Source organism: Tamandua tetradactyla, chromosome 16 (assembly GCF_023851605.1).
Source record: "Tamandua tetradactyla isolate mTamTet1 chromosome 16, mTamTet1.pri, whole genome shotgun sequence".
NCBI lineage: Eukaryota > Metazoa > Chordata > Mammalia > Pilosa > Myrmecophagidae > Tamandua > Tamandua tetradactyla.
In genome coordinates this window covers 13,620,296-13,634,276 of record NC_135342.1, presented here as the reverse complement: position 1 = coordinate 13,634,276, position 13,981 = coordinate 13,620,296, and the positions used below count along the sequence as shown (strand labels likewise).

The 13,981-nt window shown below is 43.5% G+C and overlaps 1 protein-coding gene across 3 annotated transcripts in view; it reads right to left on the bottom strand.

Annotated features, from left to right (window-relative positions):
* Positions 1-1,551: 1,551 nt before the first annotated feature.
* ZNF541 (zinc finger protein 541) overlaps positions 1,552-13,981 on the bottom strand; it is an 85,459-nt gene continuing 73,029 nt past the window's right edge. For all 3 annotated transcript variants that reach the window (XM_077131316.1, XM_077131319.1, XM_077131317.1), the window contains 5 exons: positions 8,542-8,617; positions 7,929-8,017; positions 2,723-2,863; positions 2,358-2,539; positions 1,552-2,268 (listed from right to left, as the gene is read on the bottom strand). In XM_077131316.1, the coding sequence (XP_076987431.1) occupies positions 2,106-2,268; positions 2,358-2,539; positions 2,723-2,863; positions 7,929-8,017; positions 8,542-8,617 (651 nt within the window). In that variant the 3' untranslated portion in view covers positions 1,552-2,105. The remainder of the gene's footprint in view (positions 2,269-2,357; positions 2,540-2,722; positions 2,864-7,928; positions 8,018-8,541; positions 8,618-13,981) is intronic.

The window sequence follows — 13,981 nt, the reverse complement described above, 5'->3', positions numbered from 1 at the left end:
GTGAGAAAATGAGGCTTAGACAGGGGAAGTGAGCTGCGTAAGGTCACAAAGAAGGGGAGACAGGATGCATATTCTGGTTCTTCTGATGCCTGAGCCTGGACTGCTTCAAACTTAATTCCTCCTCTACTCCTCCTCCCTCCGAGTCTTGAAAACTCGGCTGAGATATCAGCCCTCTGTGAAACCTGGCACCACCGTCTGCCCTGTTCCCCCTGCCAGATCCTTACACACAGGGCACACCCTTAGAGACCTGGCCAAGCAGTGATGTGCCCTGTCATCTCGGTGGTTGCTCTGCATCTGCTCGGCTGCTCAAGCCCCCAACCCACAGGCCAGCCTTGATCCTATCCTTTTCCTCACTACCTCTTCAATTTCCAAGTCTGTGCAGTCCACCTGCAAAATGCACCCCTAACCCACACGTTTCTTTGCCTCATCACTGCTACCACCCAACCTGGTACATTGCATCTTTTACCTTGGAGGCGTCTATCTACTCCCCCGATGTCCACTCTTGCCTCCTACAACCCATCTTCCACAGCAGTCAGAGAAATTTCTTCAGGCAGTTTGTCAGTTGTCACTTCCTACTTAACACCTCCTCTGGTCTCTAGCCGCAGAGAGTGCACTCTGCCCTTCTGCAGCCTGGGATCCAGATCCCAACTCAGCAGGCCCCTCAGTGAGGCCTTCTCTAGCTGTCCCACTAACACTGCCTGCCGCACTCTGGTCCTCTCCTAGGACTTGGCCCCTCCTTCACCTCCTTCATGTCACTTGGTGGGAGGACACTGTGGTCTGCCTGCCCAGTAGCCATTTCCATGTCCTTCTCTTCTCCTGGCTAAGAGACTTCCAGTTTTGTTCAGGTGGCAATAAACTTGAGGGCATACATTGGTCTTCCTTGGTCCCCGAGACAACCCTTGAGTGGTCCAAGGAAACAGTGATCATTTCTGCTCCATATGCCCGGGAGGAGTTTAGAAATGAGCACAGGCTATGGTTCCGGCTGATGAGACACAAGAGGCAGGCTGCTGGGAGCTTATGCAAGTTTTCCTTTCTTAACAAGAGAAACTAGGAAGGAAGGGATATGTTCTTTATCTGTGAACCTCCAACGATATGGATATTATTGTGGGAGGAGTTGAATCTTGTCTCTGCTGCAGTCTTGACTTTGTGGGTAGAGCCACGGGAGCCATACACCCTGACTGCTCACACTTACAACGACAGTCTTGGTGCTGTGGCCAAAAGCAGACCCACCCTTGAGATCTTAAATCGCCTCGTTCGCATCTCTGTTACTGTTATCTCCCTCCTAGAACGTGAGCTCTCTGAAGAAGGGGGCCCTGTTCCTCCTGAGTCACCACAACCCCATACCTGGGCTGGGCAATGTCTGGCCCACGCTACAGTAGGCGCTTAATGAATGTACAAATTAATCTGCCTGTTCCCTCCCCTCTGCCTCCCAAGGCTACCAGCTCCTCTGGGACACGAACCCATCTTACTCATCTCTGTGGCCCTGGAATGAGGCAGGGATGCAAAAGCCTTTGTGGGATCAACAGGCCAGGGAAGTCAGAAGACAGCTGCTCAAGAACCCAATTTAATAAGATTTACAAGTAGACACGTAAAAAAAAAAAAACCCTAACAATGTACAAGTCGTTGCAAGATTAGGGACTGAATCCTGAGTGCAGAGAGACCACCTACTTAGGGAGGCCCCAACATGCTGGGGGAGATCTGAAGGTATTTTCCCACTGATTCTCTAAATCTTGGCCTTATCTAACAAATATAACCAAACCCCAAAAGTGAGGCTAAGACTTAAGAGCTACCCAGATCTAACTTTTTCCCCTCCCCAAGTCTCCCAGCTCCAGGAGGAGTGGAAGCAAAAGGCAGGGAGAGACGATTAACATAAAAAGAATGGCACTTCTGGCACCCCCATGACAGGGACTTCACAAATGCCGGGTGACTGTGTGCTCCTCCGGCGGATCGATGGCCATGTGCCCAGCGTGGGACAATGCAGAGTGGGGGCAGCGAGGCAGGGCCAGCACCTTGGCAAGGTCTCCTCTTGGACAGACTACAGGGAGACGAGAGGCCTGGAGACCCCTCCCCCCCGTCTAGCCCAGCAGGCTGCCGCAGGGTGGGGCTCACCACTGCAGGGCACCGATGCCGGGCCCTGCCCCCTCCCCATCCTCCTCCTCCAGCTGGAAGGGCTTCACAGGCCACTTCACCCTGACCACGGGCTCCACAGCATCTTGAAGCCGGTGCCGCTTCATGTGGGCGTTGCGACTCTTGATCTTGTCGAAGACCCTGAGGGGTAAGCAGAGGAGGTGGGTCAGAGAGGCAGGGGGCCACCTGGGGGCCTGGGGAGGGTGACCTGGGCAGGAAAGGGCTGCTACCTCTCGCACTCTCTGCACGGGAAAACACCCTGACCCTCCATGCTGCTGGGCGGCTCGGGGGTCCTCTTGGGGCCTGTGTTGGGGCTGGAGTTGAGGATGGACTCCCTCCTGTAACTCTTGCTCTTCATCTTTAACTCGGGCATTGGTCGGTGGCTGGGTCTCTCCCGAGGGCTGCAGACGGCCTGCAGAGAGGACAAAAGCGGTGTGAGGGTGCTGACCTCGCAGGAGTGAAGGGCACGGAGGCCTCTGCAGGGAATCCCTCCTGGGGAACACCTCCCTTAACCCTCGGACTGGGCAGGGCAGTGCACACATGAGTCAAGGCTGGACCCCAGAACCCCTGCTCCCCCTGCCCTGGGTCCCTCTACCTTCTCTTCTGTCTTTTCTGCCTCGTCTGGCTCTGTCTTGGCCCTCTTTTCTAGCCCAGGGGCTCGGCTGCAGTCGAACTTGATCACTTTTTTCCGGATGTAATAATATTCCACACACTGGGCTACCGTCTTTGTCTGGATCTAATGAAAGCAAAGCCCAGCCAGCTGTGCCCAGCACCTCACCGGCAGCCACCAACGTCACCCCCAGCCCAAATCCCCACTACGCCAGGCCAGCTGCTGCCTTGCGAAACCTTGCTGAAAGGGCTCTCCACTCTGGCTTGGTATGCCCCTGCCCTAGAGGGTGGTGGATCGCCAAGTGCTCCAGGTGACGAGGGGCTTCAAAGTGAAGCCACACAGTAGCCAATGCCACCTAAACTCTGCCCTCTCTGAGAGGGTCAGTTTAATCAAAACTTTCTACTACAACACTGGGTCAGATTTAAAGGGCATGGCTTTTCTGGGGTGCACAAAACTTTCAAACCAACACAATGGACCACCAGGGTTGTGGTTTATTCATGGTGGCCACACTGCCAAGATCCCCGATTTCTCCTGGAATCCCAGTGAACCCTGGGTGCTTAGTTCTGCATCAGAAGACAGTATCATGCAAGAGTGGCAGATGGCAGAGAACATTTACAGTGACGACAATCCTGAAGGAAGTGTGGATCCAGAAGGAGAAAGATCCTCAGAACATCTGCACTTGTGATTTTAAACTCCCCTTTTCTTTCTCTCAACCCTGAGATTGACTTAACACTGGTCTTGAGACACAGATTTTGTCTGGCAATCTTTCTCTAGTTACCATCAACAATGCTATTAGCCCAGACACTGGGTGTTTTCTAAACATTAACTGGGGGATCTGGTTCAGCAAAGTTACAAACTTATATTTAATAATTTTCTAGAATCAAGCCCAAGTCTGCAGTAGACACAGAAAGGGGAATATATGTGTGAGGTCATTTTTCTTCTTATGCTTATATTCCCAAGTTTTTCAGACTCACATAAGGTTAGAGTGGATAAGGAATAGAGCCACAATGGGTAGGTGTCTGAGCCATGAAGTATAATACTGTAAGATACGTTTATTCAGGAAACAGGGGAGAGAGTCAAGTCCTATAGATTTGTACTCTAAAATCGTCATCCCTGACTTGCCAGGACGCACACTCTCCTATGCAGAGCAGTCTTCTCTCAGTTTCTTTAGTTAAGTCAAAACTTCATTTACAGGTTTCTCTTTCCCCATATATTTTTGCTGGTTAATATATTTTGTGAGCCGTTTTATATTATTTCTTTGTTTATATGAAATGGCAGACTGTCCAGTTAAGCTGAGAAGAATGACTCAACAGCTATTTGTTTTTAAAATTAAATTAATCCTGGATAAGAGTTTGCTTTTTTTTTTTAAGGAGTTAGTCCTTGACCATTTTTCTTTGGGTGACAGTTTCACAGGAAGTTTGTTACACTCCATGACTAATTGTCTAACTGCTTATAATGGAATAAATCGCTTTTCTACATAAAAAAATGGAGGCAAAAAATATATACATTTTTAGACATACAAAAGCTGAAAGAATCCATTACTAGCAAACCTGCACTACAGGAAATTCTAAGGCAAGTCCCTTAGTCAGAAGGAAAATTATACCAGATATCAACGTACAGATCTACACAAAGGAATGAAAAGCAATGAAAATGGCAACTATGCAGAAGATATATAAGACTTCTTTCTTATTATTTAAATCTCTTCACAAGATAATTTAAAAGGATTCAAGTCATACAAATTATTTCTCTGACCACAATGACATTAAATTAGAAATCAGTACCAGAAGAGCTCCGGCAAAATCTCCAAATATTTGGAGATTAAACAACACACTTCTAAATAATTCATAGGTCAAAAAAGAAATTAAAATGGAAATTAGAAAGTATTTTGAACTGAATACAAATGAAAACCCAAAGTACCAAAATTTGTCAAAGCAGTAGCTGTAGGGAAATTCACAGCACTAAGCAGCTCTATTGGGCAAGAAGAGAGAACTCAAATCAATGACCTCAGCTTCTACCTTAAAAGATTAAGAAAAGAACAAACTAAACCCAAAGCAATCAGAAGAAAAGAAAAAGTAAATATCAGAGAAGAAATTAAACAGGAAAACAATAGAGACAAATCAACAAAGCCAAAAGCTGGTTCTTTGATAAAAATCAATAAAATTGATAAGCCTCTAGACTGATCAGTATAAAAAGTCACAAATTACCATTATCAGGAATGAGAGATGTGACATCTGTAGAGTGTATAGATACTAAAAGGATAATAGAAGAATATTATGAGAAACTTTATTCTAATACATTAGACAACTCAGACGAAATGTACAAATCCCTTTAGGGACGAACACTACCAAAGCTCATTCAAGATACTGATACCCAGAACAGCCTTGAATTTAGTATCATTAAATAAATTTGAATTTATTTAAGCTAAACAAATTGAATTTATAGTTCAAAGCCTTCCATGAAGAAAACTCTCCAGGCCCAGACAGTTTCATTACCAAATATTTATGGAAGTAATAAAACCAATTCTAAATAAACTCTTCAAAAAAACTGAAGAGGAGGGAATACTTCCCAACTCATTCTGTTAGGTCAGCATTATCCTGATACGAAAACCAGACAAAGATATTACAAGAAAAAAAATCTATAGTCCAATAAATCCCTCCTAAGCATAGATGAAAAAATTACAAACAAAATTTCAACAAGTAGAATCCAGCAACATATAGAAAGGTGAATACATCATGGCCAGTGGAGTTTCTATCAGGAATGCAGATTGGCTTAACATTCGAAAAACAATATAATCACCACGTTAAACTAAAAAACAACCATATGACATCTCAGTTCCTGATATAAACCCTCAGCAAACTAGGAATGGAAAAGAACTTCCTCTATCTGAGACAGTATCTATAAAAGCCTATACCTAACATCACACTTAGAGGTGAGAGACTGACTGCTTTGCCCTAAGGAAGTCTGCTCTCACCATTCCTACTCAACACTGTGCCTGAGGGACCTCCAGAACAAAAAGGGAAGAAAAACATTAAAGGCATCTAGATTGGAAAAAAAGAATAAAACCATCTTCATTAACAGATGACTTGATTGTCTACACAGAAAAATCCAATGGAGTCTACAAACAAGCTATAGGAACTAATGAGCTTAGCAAAGTTGTGGGATATAATATCAATAAATAAAAATCAACTGTATTTCTATATACTAGCAGTAAACTATCAGAAATTAACATTTTAAGAAGTACCATATGTAGCAGCATCAAAAAATAGAAAATACCTAGGGATAAATCTGACAAAAAATGTGCAACACATGTACAATAAAAACGTCCAAACATTGCTGAGAGAAATTAGAGAAGATCTAAATAAACAGAGATGTATCTTGTTCATGGGTCAGAAGACTCAGTATTAAGATGCCAATTCTCCTAGCTGATCTAGAGGTAAGGATACCAATCAAAATATTAAGTAGCAGCTTTTTATAGAAATTAACAAGGTAATTCTAAAGTACATATAGAAATGCAAAGAACCTAGAAAAGACAAAAAACTTTAAAAAGAATAAAGATGAAGAACTAACATTATTAGATTTCAAGACTCCTTATAAAGCTACAGTAATCAGGCAGTGTTGTATTAGCGCAAAAATAGACAACTAGATCGATGGAGCAGAATAGAAAGAGTTTCAGAAACAGACGTAGGCTGTATGGCCAACTGATTTTTGACAAAATGCAAAGGAATTCAGTGGAGAAAAGATAATCTTTTCAACAAAAGAAACCGGAACAACTAAATACCTATATGACCAAAAAAAAAAAAACCACCCATATCTCACATCAGCTACAAACATTAACTCCAAATAGATAATAAAGCTAAATGTAAAACCTAACACTATAAAATTTCTAGAAGGAAACACAGGTGGAAATCTTTGTGATTTTAGATCAAAGATTTTCTTAGCTACCACACCAAAAGCATGTCCATAAACAAAAAGTAAATTTGGACTTTATTGTCAGAAGACTGAAAAGTCAAGCCACAGACTGGGATAAAATATCGCAAACCATAAATGTGGACAAAAGACCTGTATCCAGAACAAATAAAGAACACCTACAATATCAGCAATAGAACCATCACATCTTTTGCCCACAGATATGGGCAAAAGATGGGAACAGACAACAGTAGCAAATACGTACATGAAAAGATGCTCAACATCATTAATCATTAAGGAAATACGAGATACTTCTATACACCCACTAGAAAGGCTTAAAATTGAAAAGACTGACCGTACCAAGTTGGGCAAAGGTGAGGAGCAACTGGAAACATTCCCCTGGTAGGTACATAAAATGGTACCACTACTTTGGGAAAGTTTAGCATTTTCTTAGAAAGTTAAACATACGCCTCCTGTCTGGTGCAGCCATTCCACACTGGTATTTATCTCCCCCCAAAGGAAGTTTTCTTTGTCTATGGACATATACAGAGAACTGTATGTGAATATTCACTATGGCTTTATTTACAGTAGCCTAAAACTGGATGTGAGCTAAGTGCCCATCAACACGTGCACGGTTAAAAACCTGTGTCCGTCCCACCAGGGAACACCCCACAGCACTGATACACAGGGTTAAGGTGGGAGAATCGCAAAAGTTATACTGAGTGAAAGAACCCGAAGCACAGAGCATACTGTATGGTTATTCCACTGCCATAAAACTTTACAACATGCAAACTAATCCAGAGTGACAGAAAGTGGATCAGCACCAGGGAATGTTGAAGTATGGAGATGTCCATTATCACGGTGATGGTGGCACAGCCATGTGCATCAGTCAAAGTATATCAAACCTTAGACTTCATTGTGTTTTGTCAGCATCAGTTTTTAAAAAAGGAAAAAAAAAAAGCAGCAGGTCATTATGTGTAGTATGATCTCACCCTTTTCTAAGTGAATGCATTTATGTGTGTAAATTCTGTCCGGGCAAAGAGATAAATGCTTATAAGTATTCAAGCTAATAATAATCAACAGTGACTACCAGTCAGGGAGGGGAGGGAAGGACTTTATTTTGAGTATGTCATGCATTTCTTTACTGTTTGCATTTGTTCACAGTGACAACTCGGTAAGTTATAACCATTCCCAACCACGAGAGAGCCATCCCAGGAGGGTGAGGAGCAGGGCCAGCAGGCCTCCTGACAGCCCCCATGCCTACACCAGCCCATGTTCACCTTACCGTCTTCTGTATCAGGTAAAAGTCCTTTTTGTGGGCACAGAACGCCTTCTTAAAGAGCCTCTTCTCCATGGGGGTCCAAATGTCTGAACCTATTGGAGAACACAGCCAAGAGGAGAAGGACATTTCTCCTTCTGAGACCACCCTCCTTTGGGAAGCTGCCCTCACTGAGCACCATTCATGCTGAGCCCTTTGCCAGCTGGATCTCACACAGAAGCCCTAGAACGCAGGGGCATCACCTCCCCACTTTACAGATGCAGCAACTGAGATTTCCATCAGTTAAGAAATATGTCAAGGGCAGGGAGAGAGGCCCCAAGCCACAGACTGTAGGGCTGATGTTCTCAAGTGCTAGACGTGGGCCCCTCTGTCTCTGCTCAGCCAGGGCATCTTCCACCTGACTGTGAAAAGCCCATTAGGGAGCCCCCGGAAAAGGAGGAAGGCAGGGTCCTAGAAGGAAGCAGAGCCCAGTGAACCACACCTGTGAGGGCAGGCCCCTCTGGAAAGAAGGCTCCAAGGAGAATTCCCAGAGGTTCGGGCAGAGGCTACCATTGGATCTGACTGGCTTACAGGAGTCCCAGTCAGGAAAAAACTTCCCCAGTGCCCTTTCTCCACTCACCTGTGTAACGATAGTCAGAGAGCGGATGAGTCTGTGACTTCTGGGGTCCTCTGAGCAAGAGTGTCTCCAGGGCAACCTGGAACAAGAAGAGCTGCGAGCTGCCCACTGGAGGACGGTGGTGAGATGGAGGACCGTGTTCATTCGGCCATTCATTTGAAAACTACTGAAAGCCTCCCCTAGGGTCACCCCTCTTCCAGGGGCTTCAGCCCACACCATCACCATAAACTGAGGGCCTCCCTGGGCACACTGTTGCTTATGGCTGGCACTGTTTTACATGACAACACTTCCTCTGCATTTCACAACAAATGCAGATTTCTTCAGACATAAGTTCCTTCTTTCACTGAGGACCAGATTTTGAGTAGCACTGCCTTTGCCCATTGTCCCCATTTTTGTGTTTTCTTAATAGCACTAATCATTACCTTCAAATATATTATTTTCCTGTTTTAACATATTTCCTAAAATGTAAGCCTTGTGAGGGCAGGGAGCCGTCCTGCTCAACAGTGCTGCCCCAGTCAGGACTGGCTACCTAACTTGCAGGACCCGTTCAAAATGAAAATGCAGGACCACGTGTTCAAATATTATTAAGAATTTCAAGACAATAGCAGCAGATCCTTAAACCAAATGCAGGTGCCTTCTGAACGCAGGTCACAAGTCACCCAACTGCAGACAAGGCCCTGGCCCCGGAGCTTGCAACATTACCAGGCACACAGTAGGTACCATAAATGTTTGCTGTTTGCCCTTCTGAGCACCTACTGTGTGCCAGGCGGTGGGTCCCAGATGGATAAAAAAACAAGACTGCGGTACTGACGCTCAGGTCCTATCACAGGTGATATGAATCTCTCTCTCCTACCACTGAGAGTGAGACTTTTAATTTATTTTCTGAAACTGGGATTGTAAGGAGATTCCCTGGAGTCAGTAGCAGCATTTATTTTGCCTCTTGGGTTTTCATACCTGCATTCTAAAATCAAATGATAAGGAACTGATACTTCTGGGAAGATGGCCTACTAGAGTAGCTTGAGATTAGCCCTGCTCCACAGAAAAGTGAGAGAAGGGACAGGAGGGCGACTGAGGCGGCAACTCAGGAGTGTAGCTGACCTGGGAAAGCCTTCTGCACCACATGCAGCAGCTCTAGTTGCAGAGGCGTAGGAACTGAGAGGCAGAAAGCTGGAGCCTGGGGCAGAGGCGCGGAGCTGTGGAGCCCGCGGACGAGAATGTGGGACTAGGAAGTAAGCCAGGATGTGTTCCTTGGGTGCACTATCCCCACGAATGCAGCCCCATGACCAGTGGCTCACACCATACCCCACGCACCTGAACCCCATCACCCGCTCCCATTCCCCGCACTCCAGGTGCCCCCACCCCACCAGCCCCCAGTGCACGTACCTGCCCCACACCTCCACCCCAAGTACAGCCCAACCCACCTCTCCTGCACCCCTCCAAAGCACTACCTCCCCCTCCCTGTTCCATGCAGACTGTTGCCAGTGCATAAAGGCTACAGGTACTAACCTTCATACCTAGGTTACCTCTGCCCCAACGTCCATAGTGTTGCACAGACTCACTACCTCCCCTCCCTGAGCTCAGCACATCTGTTTATGGCATTCCCAGGTCCACGCATGTGCACGGGCCCCAAATAACGTCATTCAGCTATGGGAACCACACTTTACAGCAGTCCAGAACCGCACATGCGCACAGCCCTCAGCCTCACTTCCCAGCTCTGAGAAAGTGCCGACCTGCACAGCTGGGTCACATCTGCCCCCAGTCCACGAAGGCATAACACCAACCAATTGCTACAACTCTATGCATGCGCACAAAGGGCCCCGTGCCTTAGACCAGTGCACAGTAGGGTTACGCTCCCCAGACCGGTGCACCTGCACAACGACATTCTCCCTGGTTGCTGGGTGCCAATATTCACAAGCATCAGCATAATATCCCCAAACTGCACCCATACCTGCCCTGAAACAAATCACGACGGTGAGTGCTCCACCCCATGCCCTGCTCCCTGCTGTACAACCATCCTGCAAACATAAGACTTTAGACTACTGAAAGAAATCAACTCCCAAAGTAAATCAATCAAGATATTTACATGCCACAAAGACAGCAGAAGATCATTAAGCATATCACAATGCAAACAGATATGGTCCTGCCTAATGACCAAATTAAAACACCAGAGGAGGCACAGCATTGGAACAACTAATGCAAGATGTTCATACAACTCTACTTAATAAAATAAGTGAGATAGCAAATGACATAAAGGAGATCTAGAAAACAGTAGAAGAGCATAAAGAGGAATTTGAAAGAATAAATAGAAAAATAGCAGATATGACAGAGATTAAAGACTCTGTTGACCAAACAAAAAACATACTAGAGGCACACAACACCAGATCTGAAGAGACAGAAAACAGAATAAGTAATATAGAGGACAGGATAATTGATTTCAAAGACTCAAAACAGCAAAAGGCAAAAAAGATGAAAAAAAACTGAATGGCAACTCAGGGAAATGATAGACAAAACACAGCATGCAAATATAAGAATCACTGGTGTCCCAGAACAGAAGAGAGGAGTAAAGGGCTAGGAAGAGTAGTTGAGGATACAATGGGAGAAAACTTCCCAACCCTTATAAAGGACATAAATATACAAGTCAAAGAAGCCCAATGAACGCCAAACAGAATAAATCCAAATAAGCTTTCCCAAAGGCATATACTAATCAGTCTGTCAAATGCTGAAGAGAAGCAGAAAATCCTGAAATCAGCAAGAGAAAAACAATCTACTACATACAAGGGAAACCAAATAAGACTGAGTTCAGACTATTCAACTAGCACCCTGGAGGTGAGAGGGCAGTGTCTGATATATTCAAGATCCTGAAAGAGAAAGACTTCCAGCTAAGAATTCTGTACCCAGCCAAACTGTCCTTCAAAACTTCAAAGAAGTCCTGAAAGAATTTGTCAACAAAAGACCAGTTCTGTAAGAAATACTAAAAGGAGTTTTGCTGGCTGAAAAAAAAAGACAGGAGAGGAAGGTCTGGAGGAGGGCACAGAATTGAAGGGTACCAGTAAGGGTAATTTAAAGAATACAAAGAGAAAGGGGGAAAAGAATATATAGATATGACAAACAAAATAAAAAAGATAACAAGGTGTAATCAAGAAACACATTTTCAGTTATAACTTTGAATGTTACTAAACTAAATTTACCAATTAAAAGATACAGACTGGCAGAATGAATTATGAAACATAATCCAGTTATATGCTGCTTACAAGAGACTCATCTTTGATACAAGGATACAAATAGATTGAAAGTGAAAGGATGGAAAAAGATTTTTCATGCAAGTTGTAACCAAAAGAAAGCAGGTGTAGCTATACCAATATTGGACAAAAGAGACTTTAAATGTAAAGATGTCATAAGAGACAAAGAAGGACACTATATACTAATTAAAGGGTCAGTTCACAAGAAGATATAACAACCATAAATGTTTATGCTCCCAATCAAGGAACTTCAAAGTACATGAGACAGACACTGGCAAAACTGAAGGGAGCGATAGATGTTTCAATGATAATAGGAGGAGACTTCAATACACCACTCTCCTCTATACACAGAACAACCAGACAGAAGATCAACAAGGAAATAGAGAAGTAAAATAACTTGATAAATGAATTAGACCTAATAGACATATATAGGTCAAAGCACAGGGTTATACATTTGTTCTAGTTTGCTAGCTGCCAGAATGCAATATACCAGAAATGGAAGTCTTTTAAAAAAGGGAATTTAATACATTACAATTTCACAGTTGATAGGTCATTAAATCAAGTCATTAGAAATGTCCAGTCTAAGGCATCCAGGGAAAGATACCTTGGTTCAAGAAGGCCGATGAAGTTCAGGGTTTCTCTCTCAACTGAGAAGGCACATGGCGAACACAGTCAAGGTTCCTCCCTCATCTGGAAGGGCACATGGTGAACAGGGCATCATCTGCTAGCTTCCTCTCCTGGCTTCCTGTTTCATGAAGCTCCCTGGGAGGCATTTTTCTTCTTCATCTCCAAAGGTCCTGGGTGGTGGACTCTCTGCTTCTTGTGGCTGTGTCATTCTGCTCTGCTCTCTCTGAATCTCTTGGCTTTCTCTCTTGTTCTCTTTTATAGGATTCCAGTAAACTAATCAAGACCCACCCAACATGTCTCCACCTAATCCAGCTCAACAACCACTCTTGATTGAGTCACATCTCCAGGAAGATGATCTAATTACACGTTCAAACATACAGCATTGAATAGGGATTATTCTGCCTTTAAAAAATGGGATTTTGACTAAAACATGGCTTTTCTAGGTTACCAACATCGTTTCAAACCAGCGCAATATTCTTCTCTAGTGCTCATGAACAGTCTCCAGGATAGATCATATGCTGGGGCACAAAACAGGTCTTCATAAATATAAAAATATTGCAATTATTCAGAGCACTTTCTCTGATCTCAATGGGATGAAACTAGATCTCAATAACCACTAAAGAACGAGAACATTCACAAATATATGGAGATTAAATAACATACTCTTAAACAAGCAGTGGGTCAAAGAAGAAACTGCTAGAGAAATTAGTAGCTATCTGGAGATGAATGAAAATGAGAATACAACTTATCAGAACTACTGGGATGCAGCAAAGGCTGTGCTGAGAGGGAAATTTATTGCCCTAAATGCCTATATTAAAAAACAAGAAAGCAAAAATCGAGGACTTAGCAAACCTGGAGGAACTTGAGAAAGAATAGCAAACTAACCAAAGCAAAGAGGAGAAGAGAAATAACAAAGATTAAAGAAGAGATAAATGAATGGGAGAACAAAAGAACAACAGAAAGAAGCAATAAAACCAAAAGTTGATTCTTTGAGAAAATCAATAAAATTGATGGGCCATTAGTAAGACTGATGAAAAAAAGAGAGAGGATGCAAATAAACACAATCAGAAATGAGAATGGGTGCATTACCACAGACCCTGAAGAAATAAAAGAAATCATAAAAGGATACTATGAACAACTATATGCCAACTAGACAACTTAGATGAAATGGGCAAATTCCTGGAAACACACAAGCAAGCTACACTGACTCAGGAAGAAATAGAAGAGCTCAACAAACCAATCACAAGTAACGAGATTCAATCAGTCATCAAAAATTTTCCTACAAAGCCCAGAGCCAGATGGCTTCACAGGGGAATTTTATCAAATATTCCAGAAAGAACTAACACCAATCTTGCTCAAACTTTTCCAAAAAATTGAGGAAAAAGGAACTCTACCTAACTAATTTTATGAAGCTAATATCATTTTAATACTAAAACCGGGTAAAGATGCTATAAGAAAGGAAAACTACAGGCCAATCTCCCTAATGAACATAGATGCAACAATTCTCAATAAAATATTAGCAAATCGAATCCAACAGCACCTTAAAAGAATTACACACCATGATCAAGTATGGTTTA